At 70.4% G+C, this 14,859-nt stretch overlaps 1 protein-coding gene across 1 annotated transcript in view; it reads right to left on the bottom strand.

Moving 5' to 3' along the window:
- MEGF6 (multiple EGF like domains 6) overlaps positions 1–14,524 on the bottom strand; it is a 73,603-nt gene extending 59,079 nt beyond the window's left edge. Inside the window, exons 1-3 of the mRNA XM_054583678.1 lie at positions 14,394–14,524; positions 9,528–9,662; positions 4,908–5,017 (exon numbers count right to left, since the gene is read on the bottom strand). Of these exons, the coding sequence (XP_054439653.1) occupies positions 4,908–5,017; positions 9,528–9,662; positions 14,394–14,509 (361 nt within the window). The 5' untranslated portion in view covers positions 14,510–14,524. The remainder of the gene's footprint in view (positions 1–4,907; positions 5,018–9,527; positions 9,663–14,393) is intronic.
- Between the last annotated feature and the right edge of the window lie 335 nt (positions 14,525–14,859).

Genomic DNA, 14,859 nt, shown 5'->3' with positions numbered 1-14,859 from the left:
CCCCCCGGGTCCCCAACAGCAGGACAGGAGCCCAGAGAGCAGGCCCGTCCCTCCCCACTCTCTGCCGCCCTCGCTGGCCTGAGCGCAGGCCCTCCACCAACGTTTGTACGATGTATCACCTGGGCGCACGCTTCGGGACACTGTGTTAATGTTTTGACTTCATTGCTACTTTTTCTCCCTTTCCTTTTAAAGGAATCCGTTTGGAAACCACAGCCGTGTGTCTCAGGCCCCGGCAGCGCCCCGCACTTCGGCACCTTAAAGGCTCTGAGAAGTTCTGCAACGGAACCTCCAGGCCGTGCTGCAGCGGGGCCTGAGCTCCCCCTTCCTGGCACTGGCTCCCGGTGCCACCCGGGGCCGGGGCCCCGCCCCTCCCCCACAGCCCTGGAGGGACCGAGCCCCACTGCTGGGGGCGGGGGGGGGGGGCGGCAAGCAGACGTTCTTCTAGGTGGCGTCCGTCTCGGGGTCAGCATGTGGGAACAAGGAGGGCAGAGCTGCTCCAGGCCAGGAACCGCGATGAGGGGGAGCCGGGACCCAGGGCAACTACGGCTGAGGGTCCAGGCAAAATTTGTCACCCAACTGGGGTAGACATGGAATTCAGAGACCCGCTGAGCAGGCAGAACTGGAACCCAAAGAGCCAAGCGTCGGAGCCCAGCTGCCTCCAGGGCACGTGGGTGGGGGGCCTCGCAGACCTGGGGAGCCCTTGTCACCGGGCGCCACTGCCCTGCCCAGCTGACACTTATTCTTTGGGTCACCTCCCGGTCACCGTGCTAAGTGGGTCTCGGAGGAATCCCAACACCGTTAGAAGCTTCCTGCCATTCTCTGCACGGGCACGCGCCTTCTGCTCATCCTGCACGGCCCCAGCGTCATCTCGCACACAGCGGTGTCTCCAGGCCACAGCGAAACGAGGAGGCCTCCCGGCGGCTGGTGGGCGGGGGCCGCCCTTGCGTCGCCCCAGCCCGACCACCGCGCGCTGTCCCTTGGCCGCAGAGAGCGTGGGCTGGGATAGGGAGAAGGTTCTGGAAGGGCTCGAGGGATGATGGAGAAATGAGGGAAGGGGAAGAGGCTAAGAAAGGGGGAGAGCGGAGGCAGAGCTGGAGAACCTGGCCGGGGCCCCTCTGCTGGACGGCAGGGCCGATCTCACGTGGGGACCCTTCGCCTGTGTCCCCACCCTCTGCGCCCTGCTTGGGGGCTGGGAGGGAGGACCCTGAGCCAGGCTGCAGCGCCAACGTCTGCAGGCATGCCGGCTGGGGGCAGGTGCGGGGGGCAGAGGCAGCCGCCCCAGACTCTCACCTGGCTCCCCAGGGGCTGGGGGCTCTCCCACCAGATCGCTCGGGGCAGGGAGGACACCTGAGCCCCGAGAGAGGGAGGCAGAGGGCAGGCTCGCGGCGAGAAGCCCTCTCCCAGCAGACGGGCATCTTGCCCACCTTCCCGTGCCGGCCCGGCCAGCGGCCAGCACTGACCACGCCCCTCGGCCCCCACCCCGCATTTCCTCCTGCTTGGGGTTCCAGCCTGTGTCCGAACACCCCGCCTTCTGGCCTCCCTGTCCATCCTCGCACAGATGCCCCGGGTGGCCCTGCGCTCCCCAACACAACGTTGGTGTCTGCTGGCCACCAGCCTCCCCGTGAGGCCTGAGGTCCTCATGGCAGGCACTGCCCTGCCGGGTCCCGCTGAGTCCCCAGTGCTTGGTGCAATGGAGCAAAAACTAAACGAATGAATGAGTGAGTGAACGAATGAATGAATGAGTCAACCAATGAATGAGTCAACCAATGAATGAGTGAGCAAACGCGTAGTGAAACTGAGCCAGTTCCAGCAGGACAATGAAAGAAGCAGCCATCCGTCCAGTCCAGCCCAGAAGCAGAAGTGTCCTGGGCGCCTTTGACCGTCACCCACACGTGTGTTCCATGGACGTCCCGGAGGCCATGGGGCAGGGCAGAACTCCAGAGCCAGAAGGAGAAAAGAGGGGGCCTCCCGCTGGCCCTCAGCCGGCCCAGCGGCGCCAAGCTCGGCCGCAGCTCTGGGGGCCAGTTCGCTCTGCCTGCGTCCTGTGGGGCGCCGCTCGGCTGTGGTCCGGGGCTCGTCCCGCCGCAGACAGACGCGGAGCAGCCCGCACGGCGGGGGCATCAGTCCCGGGCACTGCCCTGCCTGCCCCCATGGGTTACGGACTCAAAGAGAAGCCCGCGGTGCGGGTTTCCAGAATCGGTAATTCTCGTTCCTGCGTTAACCAGGTTCCTGCCGACGCGGGAAGGGCCGCCTGGCTCAGCTGTCACCCCGGGTGCCGTGTCCCGGGACGTCTTTCCCAACAGCCCCGAAGCCCCGCAGAGAACGTGGGAGAAGCCCCTGCTTCTTTAGCCGGGGAACCGCCCTGGAGCCATCCCCACAACTCACGGTGGAGCTGGGAGCGCAGAGGGGCCTCTGGCCGCCAGCCGGGGCCTGCGTGTGTGATGTCTATCCGCAAGCAGGCAGACGCTGCCCCGTGGGCCTGCCGGGCGGTCGCCGCGGCACGCGGACGAGCAGGACGCTCATGTCCCGCGCGGGGGCCTCGCGGGCTCCTCACGGGTGTGGCGTTTTCTTGGGAAACCTTACAAGTTTAATCCCCTCTGACAGACGAAGTGAGGATGCCCGAGGAGATTGTCACTCAATCTCCACTCGTCCTGTGACCTCTATCACCTGCTGGCGTTCAGTTAGGAACACAAACGAGTGGCCTTTGGTGAGCATGTTCCTGGCAGGACCAGCCCCCGCGCTTCTGTAACCCCAGACGAGGACCCTGTGTGGCACCCCCACCCTGGGCAAGACCGCAGGCTCCTGTCCAGCCCCCGGGGACCCCACGCCCTCCCCCACACGCTGGCACCCCGGCACGGGGGACACGTGAGCGCCCTGAGAGGCCAGACCCCGGGACTCCTCCCGGACCATTGAGACAAGCAGGTAAGAGCCAAGCGCATCAGTAAGTGAATCCTGCTCAAAAGTAGAACTTTTGAAAACAAACAACCAAGAAAGCCAAAGCCTCAAGTTCCGGCTACATGTTGTGACCCTGTCCCGTGGCGATCCTCTCCCGTGGGGACCCCGCACCATGGGGACCCCACCTATGGTCATCCCGCCCCCTGTCTCCTGGCGAATGTGACAGCCTGGACCCCCAAGGCCAGGCCCAGGGACTAGCCTCCCAGCCTGCGGAGGGCACCGGCCGAGGCCCCACCCTGTGCTGAGGGGCCCGGTGGGTTCCGGCCCACGTGCTGCGGCCCCACTCCGGCCGCTGGCCAGGGCAGAGCCGCCCCGTCCTTCACAGCCGACAGAGCTGCAGCGCGGCCAGAGCTCAGGCTCGGCCCCAGCGGAGCAGGCAGGGGAGGCTGGCGCGGCCTGGCCCCCGGGCCGTCCCACCCTCAGCCTCTGCTCTTGAAAACCCAGCATGGCCATCTCCACGGTGGGGAGGGGCCCGCCCGAGGGCCACGCTCCCCCTGCCCAGCCCTGGGATGGCCACCCCCAGACCCAAGAGGAACCGAGGGCCTGAGACCCCAGCCCGGGGCCCAGCCTCCCCCCACCACCCTGGGGACAGGGACACAGGCTTGACCACCCCCACCTGTGTCCCCCAACGCTGCGTCAGGGCTGCTGGAGCCAAGGAGCCGCTGTCGGCCGGGTGGGGAGCCCCTGCCCCGGCCCCGCGGAAGTGGGGGCCTGGCTTTGATGTCCGGCCTTGCACCCACTCAACAGGCCCCTTTGTTTTCCCAGCGCTGTGATCAGACTGCGGTGAGGGCAGCTGTCGGGCGGGCGCCCCCAGCCGGGCCGGGCCGCTGGCCGGCAGCCCCCCGCCCCGCCCCCGCCGTCCCTCCGCTGCTTCCTTCTCCTCCATCCTCCACTCCCTTCCAGGAGAGAATTATTCATTTCCTCTCCTGAGAAAACATCGCCATGTCCTGTCCCTTCCCCTTCTCCCCTGGAGTTCACGCCAGGTCGTCTTCGGCCCCCCCCGTTTTTTGTGTGAGGAGGACCCCAGGGGCCCCGAGGCCGCGCTGTGACGCGACCCCTGAGGTCCGTGTCCCGTGCCGGTCCCAGACGGCCCGCCGCGGGCTGCGCCTGGACATGCAAAGCGAGACCCCAGCCATGGATGCCATGTTGCTGCGCCAGGGGACACCAGACCTCGGGCTGACGTCCCGGGGAGGGACGCTGACCCCGCCGACCGGCCAGCCTCGCCAGCTGTCCATGGCCGTGAGCACCGTCCTGTCCCGAAGCAGAGGCTTCCCAACGGCCGGCCAGGACCAGCACCCCGATTCCAGCCCGGCTGCGCCCCTCGGAGCCTTGGCCTCCGCATGGGCCAGCCCTGGACGCGGGGGCCCCCCGCCTGCTGCGTCCACCAGGACGCGTTCTGGAGGCGGCGGGAGTCCCCTCGGCAGAGGGCAGACAGGCGGGGCCCGGGGCGTGGCGGGGGAGGCAGGACGGAGCGGCTCTCCTGCGTCCCGAGTCCGGCCCCAGGGCCCAGCCCGGCCCTTCTGGGGACAAAGTGGGTCCAGAGAGCGCAGGGGCGTGGCGGGGCAGGCGGGCGCGGGGTCACACTGCATGACCCTGACCCCGAGCCAGGCTCAGAGGTGCCTGAGACCCCTCGGACGGTGCCAGGCACCTGGCCGGCAGGCAGCCGCTCCCTCCTGGCCCTGCCCACACTGGCACTGGGGACGTCCGGTTCCTCTTCTCTTCTATCACTTGGTTCTAACAGCCTTCAGGGACATGTGGCCGGAGCGTGTGGCCCTGGATGTCACCCGTGCTCCTGTGACACGTCCCCCCGGGAGCAGGGCGTGGGGGCGGGGCTGCGTCCCGCTGGGGCAGGGCTGCGTCCCGCTGCGGCGGGGAGGGACAGTCCCGGGCACATGGTCTCTTCGAGGCAGATCTAGCGTCTGCAGGTGGCACAGGTGGGTGGGGACACTCACCGGAGAGGCAGCCCCGGTCGCCCGGCCGCTGGCTCCAGCCTGGGCAGCACCTGAGCACGGTCCGCGCCTCCGTGGTGTACACCTGCCTGTAGCTGGTGTAGTAGACGGTTCTAGAAAAGGAGGGAGAAGGGAGGTGCTGGGGGCACCCCGGCCGCGGCTCCGGCGCTCGCCACCCCCACCCACCCCCAGGCTGGTCCTCCGATGTCCCCGGCTCACAGCTGAGCATCGAGGCTCGGAGGTGCCAGGGTGCACGCCGCCCGGGAACCAGCAACAAGCCTTCCGCTGTGGGCAGGGCCCCAGCCCCCCGCAACCGGCCCCCACGGCGGCCCGGCTCCGGGTGGCTCAGGACGGGCCTCGGGCCGGCGCCTGGCTGTTAATGCGCAGTCTCGGAGGGCAGGGGCGGTCAGTCTCTCAGCGCCCGGCTGAGAGCAAGGCCAGTGTCCTGAATGGACGCGGTGGGCTCCAGGGGCCCAGGGCTGGGCGGCCGTGCCGTGGGCGGTGTCCGCTCAGACGCCAAGGCGCACCCAGGAGCCGGACTCAGGCCCCCCCCCCGGCGCATCCATGAGGAGGGCCCCTTCCCCACCCAAGGCGGGCGGCTCTGAGCTGGGGTGACCTGCGGGAAGCGGCCCAAGTAACAGGAGGACCCGGGAGCGTTCAGTACACGGCGCCGCGGCAGTGGGGCGCAGGCCGGAGGAGGGCTTCCTGAAGACAGGGGCGTCCGGGGGCCGGGGAGGCCCCTGTCCACACTGGCTCCTGCTCAGGCGGGGCAGGGCGGGGCGGGGCAGCCCCCGCAGAGGCTGAGAGCAAAGCCCGGCCCAGCGCGGGGCCGCGGGGGGTGGGCAGCCGGGCGAGCAGCACGGGCGGCCGGGGGGATGTGGGGCCCGAGCCGGCTCCCCAGGAGGACGGAGGGCCGTCGCCTGTCCGCTCCCCACACCCAGAGGTGGCCCCGACCACCTGCACCCAGAGGCCCCGCCGCCCAGGCGCTTGGGCCGCCCTCTGAGGGGCATCTGCCCAGCCCGCCCTGCGCCCGCCCACTGCTCCTGGCGTCCACGGCCCCGGGGCGGGCAGGGGTCCTGGCAGAACAGCCAGCGAGGGGCCGCCTCCCCGGCCCCTGGACTCCCCCTGCAGGCACAGGCCTGGCGCAGAAGCCAGCGTGGGAGGCGGAGGGTGCCTGGTCTGCCCGCCCCCCTACAGCACCCCATTCAGCGGCACCCCGCCCCGGCACTCCCAAACCCGGCTCCTCGTCAGCTGGGCCGCAGGCATGGGAAGCATCCCTTCCCCCGCCGTCCCCCGACAGTGGGTTCCAGAAGCCCAGCCTGCCCTCCCAGGAGCCGCCTCCTCCACACCCCTCCCCCTGCCCAAACAACCACCACCTGCCCCGGTGACCAAAAGACCGATGTCCACCTGCCCCCACCCCGGCCCCTCGCTGCCCGGGCCGGCTGAGCAGCACCCGCAATGCCCGGGCCCACCCAGCAGCGGGTCTTGGCAGGCGTCCTCGAGTTGAGATGAAGCCACCCGGGCTTAGGGTGGCCCTGCGCCCAACAACTGGAGTCCTTGTGGGAAGAGGGGAGTCTCGGCACCGACACAGGGACAACAGAGGGGCAGCGGAGGGACAACGGAGGTCGGCGTGAGGCAGCGACAAGCCCAGGGCCGCGACGGGTCAGCGGCTGCCCCAGACGCTCCGTCAGGGCCTCCAGAAGGAAAACCCCCCGCAGCTCGACGTCGGACTGCGGGCTGCCGGGACGGGGTCGCTGGCGCAGCCCGTCCGTCGGGATTTGTGACAGCAGTAACAGGAACGAACGAGGGCCCAGGCTCGGCCGTGCCCTCGGCCCCCTCGCTGGGAGGTCCTGTGTTCATGACAACAGACCGGCCACGCAGACGTGGGGGCGCAGGAGGGACGGGAGGGAGGAGGGGGCTGGCCGGGCCACCCGCAGCCTTCAGGCACAGCGACACGGCTCCCCAGCCCCCACCGCCATCTGTCGGGACAGTGACCCAGGCCTCGGCAAGCACTGGGTCCGGGACCTGGAGCCCCTGCGTGTGGCCGGAGCCCCTGGGCCGCCGTCTGTCCCCAGGGAACGAGACACCGTCCAGGCGCGCTGGGCTCAGCCCTCGGCGGCCGCGGAGACGGCCGCCACAGGGGACCCGGGCCCCGCGGCGGTCAGGCCGCTTCCAGGAAGCGGGCGCTGCACGCACCGCGCAAGCGGCCGGGGATCCACACACACCGTCCTGGCAGGACATGAAACCGCTTGCCTGCGGAGAAGCCGCCACAGCGGGACAGCTTTGGCAGAGCGGGCGTCTGGGCCGTCCACCGTAAATATTTATCCCTCTCCCGGGCTACGTGCGGCTCTTGCAGTCACTGGGAGACCCGTGGGACCGGGCCCATCTGCCACCCTCCCCTGCGTCCCCCCAAGCCAGAGACCCTCGGAGACGGCCGGTCAGCTGGTGGCCCCGCATTCCCCTGCAACTCCCATGGACGTCTCAAAGGGGCTCCGGCCGCCCCCGGGGAGCTGGGTCACGGCAGGGCCACTGTCACGGGAAGACGTGGCTGCCAGGCCAGGGCCCAGCCCCCCGCCCCTGCAGCCCCCTGGGAAGCCAGGCCACAGCACAGCAGAGCCTGGGCGTGGGCTGGTGGCAGGGCACAGCTGCGGGCTCTGAGCTCCAAGCCCCTCCCTGCCTCCCTCCCTCCCTTCTTCCTTCCTTCCTTCGTTCCTTCCTCCTGTGGATGGGGTGCACCCTCATGAGTTGGGCGGCCCCGGGGTGGCCCGTGTCGGCTGGCTGGAGGGTTCATGGGAAAAAGACCCCTAATGCGCTAGTAGGAGTGACGTGGAGGAGGAGGACTGGGCGCTTTTTCGGGCCAAAGAGGTGACAGGAGGGCAGGGGACTCGGAAGGGCTTTCCAGGAAGCCCAAGCCTCCCTGGGCCCTGAAGGAGGAGTCGGCAGGGCCAGCCGGCGAGGCCCTCGGGCTGCCACAGCCTTGGGGCCACCAGAGAACCATCAGGACAAGGCATTTGGAGAAGCCTCCCCCGTGGGGACAGAGATCTAGCTCAGGAGTCGTGGGAGGGGACAGGGCACCTCAACACACCAGCAGCCGCCCAGAAGGGAGGTGAGGCTGGGCGCCCCCACCCCCCCCGCTCGCTCGGTGTTGGTCTGAGCAAAGCTCCCGGGCTCCGATGGCCAGGGCCCAGCGGGGCTGAGGTGACTCCCTTCTCCCGCGGTGGCCGCTGGGCTGGGGCAGCCCCGTGAGGAGCCAGGTGGGTCCGGCGCCATCCCAGACCCAGGCCGGCCACGGGGCTGCCCCGCGCTCCCGGCCTCCCACGAACGGCTCCCCTGGACGGCTCCACGTGCAGGCGGCAGCCCTGTGTCCTTGAGCCGAGAGGTGCAAGAAGAGGAACCTGCTTTGTCTCCTGAGCCTTCCCGGGAAAGCCCAGCAGGGAGCAAGGGCCGCTCTCTGCCGCCCACACGGCACAGGCCGAGCCGCCGCAGTCCCCGCCTGCACGCGCTGGGCACAGGGCCTCCCGCACGGGGGCTCTCCCTCCAGCTGCCCGAGGCCCTTCGGAGGCCGGTGCTCCCGGCCTCTGGAAACACGGCTCCCGTCGGCCCAGCCGGAGTGCGGCCGCCCAGCCAGGGCCTCGCGGCAGCCCCGCCTCACACACGCAGCCCGGGCCCGGCCCCGCTGCTCCCTCGGTCGGTCACCCTCGCCACACCCCCAGTTGTTGGCAGGAGGGGGTGCAGCTGACGTGACCTCATCCTGTCTTGCACAGGTGTGGCGGCGGGGCCGGAAGGACACGCTGCGTGTGGAGCGCACACCTCGGGGGACACGGGAACGACCCCGGGCCCCGCGGCGCGTCCCTTGGGGTGGGGGCGCGCCCTGCGCCGTCGGGTGTCTGGCTGCCTCCCCGTCTCCACCTGCCAGCTCCCATATCTGTCTGTTCTCCCGGCCCACAGGTCACAAGGGACTGCCTCAGACGCCGCGGGGCCCCGGGGAGGGGGACGTGCAGTTAGAATGAGAGCGGCAGCCCAGGAGGCTGAAGGCAGGCGTCCCGAGCTCCTGGAGCCGGAGCCGGCCTCGCAGGCCCGCCCACCGCCCCCGCAGAAGGCCCATGCGGGCGACTCCCCCCAGACCTCCTGAGAAGCCGGGCCCCCGCACCCGCCGGAGGGCTCGCGGCCACCTCCCCCACCTGGCCAGCGCAGCCGCCAGCTTCCAGGCTGGGGCGTGGCCGGAGCGGAGCCCCCCGCCTGCCCCCAGCTCGGCAATCGGTTCCGGGATGGGAGTGTGAAGGGGAGAGGTATGCAAAGGCACTCCCTGCGTTTGGTTTTGAAATAAAATCTTGAGCAATAAAAGGTCTCACACAGGCATGGGCACGAGGCCCAGGGGTCAGGCAGCGAGCAGCAGGCTCCAGCCGGGGACGCGCGGGGTAGGCGCCCTGCTCTTCACCCTCTCCTGTGGCCCCGCAGGGTCCCCGCCTCCCTGCCAGGCCCTGCCCCACCTGCTCACGAAGGCCCCAGGGGCCAGCCGAGCAGGGCAGCCCTGTCCCAGCCTCAGGGCCTCGGCCAGGGGGCCCCGGCCGCCCTGATCCCGGGCATGCGTGCAGCCCCCGCTCCCGCTCGGGACCCACATACCTGCGCTCGCGGCTGAGGCACCACGCCTGCCGCCCGCAGCCCGGCCTCCACACGGGCACCGTCCGGCTGAAGGCCCGCACACAGGGCTGGCGGTGGCCCACCAGGGTCAGCTCCCGCTCGGCACACACGTGGGGCCTGGGGCAGAGGACAGTCCGTCAGCGCCCTGGCCACCCACGGCGGGCGCGCCCGCCCTCGGAGTCCAGGGGGTCAGCAGGAACAGGGACAGGGCTGACTTTAGTCAGTCTGACTCTGACCCTAGGTCCTTCCCCCTAGCCACCCGGCCTCAGGGGCATCCCCGGAGCCGCTCACCCTGGGGCACCCGGCCAAGCAGGCGCAAGCGAGGCATGGACGAGAGAGAGAGCATCCAGGGAGCGTGGCTGGGGTGTGGGGGCACTGCCCGATTCCGGGGGCCACCGTCCCTCAGCACCCCTGAGTGTTTCGACAGCGTGCCCACTCAGGAAGGATGCAGAGGTGATCAGGACGAGGAGGGGCCCTGCCTGCTCCGAAGGTGAGGGAGAGGGACCGGGGACAGGCCACACAGGGCGCTCTGGTTCAGGGACGGCACGGCCCCCACAGAGGCGGACGCAGGGAGGGAGGCCGAGGCCTCGCTGCCTCGTGAAGTTTGTGGAGCCAGCGGATTCCACGGGGCCTCCGAGGAAGACCCCTCCCCCGGCACGCAGCCAAGCTCTGGGCTCGCCCGCCCGGAGGAGCTCCCCGTCCAAGCTGGAGAGCCGCAGGCTGGCCTCCGGCCCGGCCCGGCCCCTCCCCCACTCCCACCTGAACCCGCGGCTCTGCCAGATGCCGCCGCACGGCCCTGGCTCCCTTTGCCTGCAGCCATCTGGCCTCCTTGCCCCCCTCCCGCCCCCACCCGTCGGCTGGTCTGCGGCTGCCTGGCCCTCCTGGGATCAGTACGCGAGACTCCTGCCCGCTCCATCCAACCACCCTGACACGGGCCCAGCCGCGCGTGTGCAACACACGCACAAACACGCAAGTGCGCAGGCATTCGCAAGCACGCGCCTGCATGCACTCACAAGTACTCGAGCACACACATGCACACGGGCATGCACGCACATCCTCGCCCTCTGGCTCCAGGTGGTTGGGGTCAATGGGAAGCCCTGCAAGATGCTCGGAGGGAGAAAGACGAGGGGGCATTTGTCCGCCCTCCCCGCCTCCCGCCAGGACAGTTTGGTGGGGCTGCAACCCTCACACCCAGCCCCAGCTCGGGCAGCGGCCTCCAGCTGGGTGTTGTCTGGGTTCCAAAGGGCCCCCGGTGCCTCTCCCCCTGGGGGGACGTCGCCCCGCCGCGGAGGCCACCCTGACCCCCCGCCCCGGGCCTCGGTCCCACGAGAAGGGAGAGAGCCCGGCACTGGCCGCGCAGACGGCCGTGAGAGAGACGCGCGCCGAGCCAGCGGAGGCCCGGGCGGGGCGGCTGCTGTCCCTGTCGGTGCCGGGGCCCCGCAGCAGGGGGGGGGCCCAGGCACCTCTGTGCCCTCTGCACACTGACACCAGCCCAGGGGAGCTGCTACAGGTGCTCCGTCACCTCTGCTCCAGGTTCCCCGGCCCACGCCTGCGCCCAGCCGTGCATGCCGACTCCCAGCTTCCTCAGGAAACAGTGGGAGGGGAGGGGAGGGTGCCAGGGGCAAGGGACTCAGGCCCGGTGACCTCTGAGCGTCCTGGCTGAGGGCCCAGCCCTGACCCTCCAGCGCCCTGTGCCATGGGCAGCCTCCGCAAGCGGCTCTGCCATCGTCTGAGGAGGAGGTGACGCCGAGGGGGACAGTGATGAGCATGGGCTTCGGAACCAACAGCCCAGGCCTGGGCCGCCCGCAGCCGGGGGCCGCTGACCTTCTGGTGGCACCTGCAAGGGCCACGACGGCTGCCAAGGGCCTCCAGCGTGGCCGTCGAGTCTGCAGCCTGGCACAGGCCCCGGCTCGGGGACGGTCCCTGTGGGGCTGGGCCCCAGGGCCCCACATCCCCCGGGACGTCACAACCGTCCCCTCATGCCGACCCAAGCTCCCCACACAGGATGCCAGCGTCGGGGTGTCGGGACCTCGGGGAGGTGACCCGCAGAGCACAGGTTCCAGGGCGCAGGGGGCGGGGGCTGCAGGAGGGACTGGCCCGTGGCAGCAGGCGGAGAAGCGCCCCCAGGGTGGGGCAGGAGCCCCGCGGAGCTGGGTGCTGCCCTCTGAGGGCCCCTCCCTCTGGGTCCTGCACAAACCTCGGCCCCGGGGGCCGCTGCCCGTCGTGAGGTGGCCACGCCGAGGGTGCCAGCAGCCCCTCGGGCACATCTGCTCTGGGCGCTCCCCCACCCCTGACCACGTGTCCCCTTGCCCCGAGACACCTGCCTGGCTCTGCTCTCCAGGAGGCCCCTCCAAGCCTGCGGCGCCCCCCGCTTCCCTCACATGCAGGGCCTGCCCCTCTCCACGCCCCTGAAAACGGGGGGCCTCCGACCTGGGTGGCTCCTCGTCACTGCAGGGAGGAGGGGGGTGCCCTGGAATCGCTCCCCCTCCGGGAGCCCCTCAGAAGCACAAGTCAGCGGCTTCCCCGCTGCGGGGAGACGGGGGAAGAGGGATGGGCAGGGTGGAGGAGGGGACAGAGACTGGACCCTCGCCCCATGCACGTCACAGGTCGGAGAGGCGCCTGGTAGCCCCCCAGGGTGGGGGAGGAGGAAGCGCAGACCTCCCGTGCCTTGCAGCGGGGTCCTGCTTCCCATCGGGGGCAGGGAAGGTGGTCTCAAACTGCACGGTGAGCCCAGCTCCACGCAAGGGGGTCCCTCCAGGGCCCCTGGACAGGCTCGTGGAGGCTGGCGACCTTTGCCTGGCGCCGGAGCGTACAAGACCTGTCCCTCTGGGGTGTGTGGCTCCAGGCCCCTAGACCCCAGGATGAAGGCACCAGGGCAAGGGTGTGAGGAAGGGACACCGAGGGCAGGAGGCTGGGCCACCAGCCTCCTGCAGTTGGGACCCCTGGCTGCGCGCCCTCGCCAGGGGACGGCCGGGGGCGGGGGGCCGAGAAGCATCTCCATCACGTCTGCACTCACAGCCTCTGCCCTGGCCCTCAGGGCTCGCCTCTGAGCCTGCCTCCCCAGCCTGGGGGCAGTCGGTGCTAGCGCTCTGGGGAGGCGGGTCCAGTTCCATCTCTGGGGCCATGAGGGTCTGAGGGTCACAGCAAGAGCTGCTTGTGAGCCCGGGCTTGAGCGCGGAGGGCCCGTCCCTCCCCGGACAGGCGGGGCCAGCGCAACCAGTGTCTTCCCAGCGGGGCTGCCTGAGGGGACGCCAGCCTCAGGGCGGGCAGACGTCTTCCCTCGTTCCGCCGCCGGCCATGCCCCCTGGGACCCGCCACGGGTCAGACAGGCCGGGCGCTGAGGAGGCAGAGGACAGCGGAAGGGGTGCTCACAGGCACCACGGAACACAATGGGCCGGGGCAATCTCAGAACCGAGCCTCCAGCGGCTCTGCCCCAGAGTGAGGTGGGGGGCAGCCACCCTGCCTGGTGGGAGGCTCCCGAGGAGGAGCCCAGGGTCTGAAGCCCAGGAGGGAGCGGGGCAGAGGACGCGGGACCAGCGTGAAGCATGAGGAGACCGAGGTCTCCTGCAATCCGTAGCCCCCGGCTGGACAGGCCTTCCCGGATGCTGAGGGTTCCTGGAGGCCCTAGGTGAGCAGGTGACATCGCCGGCACTCAGGGAAGGGGGCCCAGGAAGGGCGACTTGCAGGCTCCCCGAGCGCCCAGGGCGAACGGAGCCCGCGGAGCCCGCCCACCCTGACCAGCTCCCGGGAATTCCCAGGAGCACGCAGGCGAGTGGCCCGGGCCGCCGTGGTCATCCCCTCTGAGGCCACAGCGTCCCTGGGAGAAACTAATCACAGGGGTCACGGGAAAGAGGGCGGTCCGGCAGAAGTCCCCGGGGGTGTTGGGACTCAGGCCGCTCTCATTTCTGGACACCAAGTCCTCCAACCCAGAGGCTGTGCTCCTCGGAAAAGACCACAAGGAATCCTCCTTCTTGGAGCAAAGCAAGACCCAGGGTGAGGGTCTGGGGATTGTGGACTCGCCCCGGCCCTGCCCACCTGGAAGCCTGTCCTGTCCGGCCAGGTGCACCAGGCCTTCCGAGGCAGCGCTGGACAGGAGGGCCTACCCCGAGCCTGGGCTGCTCGCCCACCCCTCTGCAGCCCCCTAGCAGCCTCCCCAAGCTTGGCAGGCCTGGCGCCCTGCTGCGGGCGCGGGAGTGGGGGCAGCCGGCGGGCTCCCCTCCCCCTCCTCCAGATCGGCTCACTTGGGCACCAGTTTCCCTTTGAGACCAACAGAAGGATCAATTTGCTGTTTCAGAGAGACCGCTAAGCGGCCGGCGGGGAGTCATCTTTCAGAATTAAGTCCATCTCAGCGGGCCCCCTGACCCTCTCTTCCTGCCCGTTCTGGGGCTGAATTCCGCCTCCTGTCTCTCAGCTCTGGAGCGCACGTGTTTAACACATAAACCACCTCTGCGTGGCCCCCTGTCTGGGCGCAGCCCGCCCCTGCACAGGCCCCCAGGCCCCGGGAGACAGGCGTTGGAAGGAAGTGGAAACTGGCTGCTTCCTTTCTGCCTTCTCCGAGCCGGGCTCCCTGGGCGGACCCTGCCTGGCCTGGACCCAGATTCCCTCACCTCGGGGCCGAAGCGCAGCATCCGCCTTCGCTTGCAACCCCCCGCTACAGAGTGAAGGGAGCCGAGGAAGGGGAGCGGGAGAGGCCGCGGAGGGGCCCCACCCCCAGCCCTGGAACCTTGTCTCAGCCTCCTCCTCCCCAGTTGCGGCAAACAGCCCGCTGTTCGCAGGGCCCCGGGGACAAAGCCTCCCAGGGGGCCGGGGCTCCGGACGTCCGGCCGCCCTCCCGCTCTCGCTACTCACATGCTGGGCTGCAGGCGGGACAGGGCGCCGGCGCCCGCTGGCCCGGAGGGGAGCAGCAGCACTAGGGCAAGGGCCACCGCGCGCCCCGCAGCCGTCGCCTCTGAAAGGTCAGGCATCGCGCCCGTGGCCCCGCGCCGGGTCCCTCCTTCGGTGCCTGGCTCACAGGCCGCCCCGGCGAGCCCTCCGAGCCGCCGCCGCCACGTGCGCCATAGCCCGGCGCGGGGGGACGAGGAGCGCAGCCACAGGTGACCGCCCCGAAGCTGCCAGGCCGGAGGTCGCTGCAGGTGCGGAAGGACCGGCGTCTCGCCCTGTCCCCGGAGGCAGCCGAGACCTGCGCGCCGGGTCCACCCAGGCACCGGAGCCCTGCGCGCGCCCAGCCCCAAGCGCCGAGGGCCGGCCCGCCTTCGCCCCGCCCCCCGGCGGGACCCCAGACCCGACCCCGCCTTAGGCCACGCCCCCGACACGC

Source organism: Pteronotus mesoamericanus, unplaced genomic scaffold (genome assembly GCF_021234165.1).
Source record: "Pteronotus mesoamericanus isolate MK-2021 breed Mesoamerican mustached bat unplaced genomic scaffold, CSHL_Meso_final contig_1193, whole genome shotgun sequence".
Classification (NCBI taxonomy): domain Eukaryota; kingdom Metazoa; phylum Chordata; class Mammalia; order Chiroptera; family Mormoopidae; genus Pteronotus; species Pteronotus mesoamericanus.
Note: the sequence above shows the minus strand (reverse complement) of the source record. Positions and strands in the feature narration are given on the sequence as shown.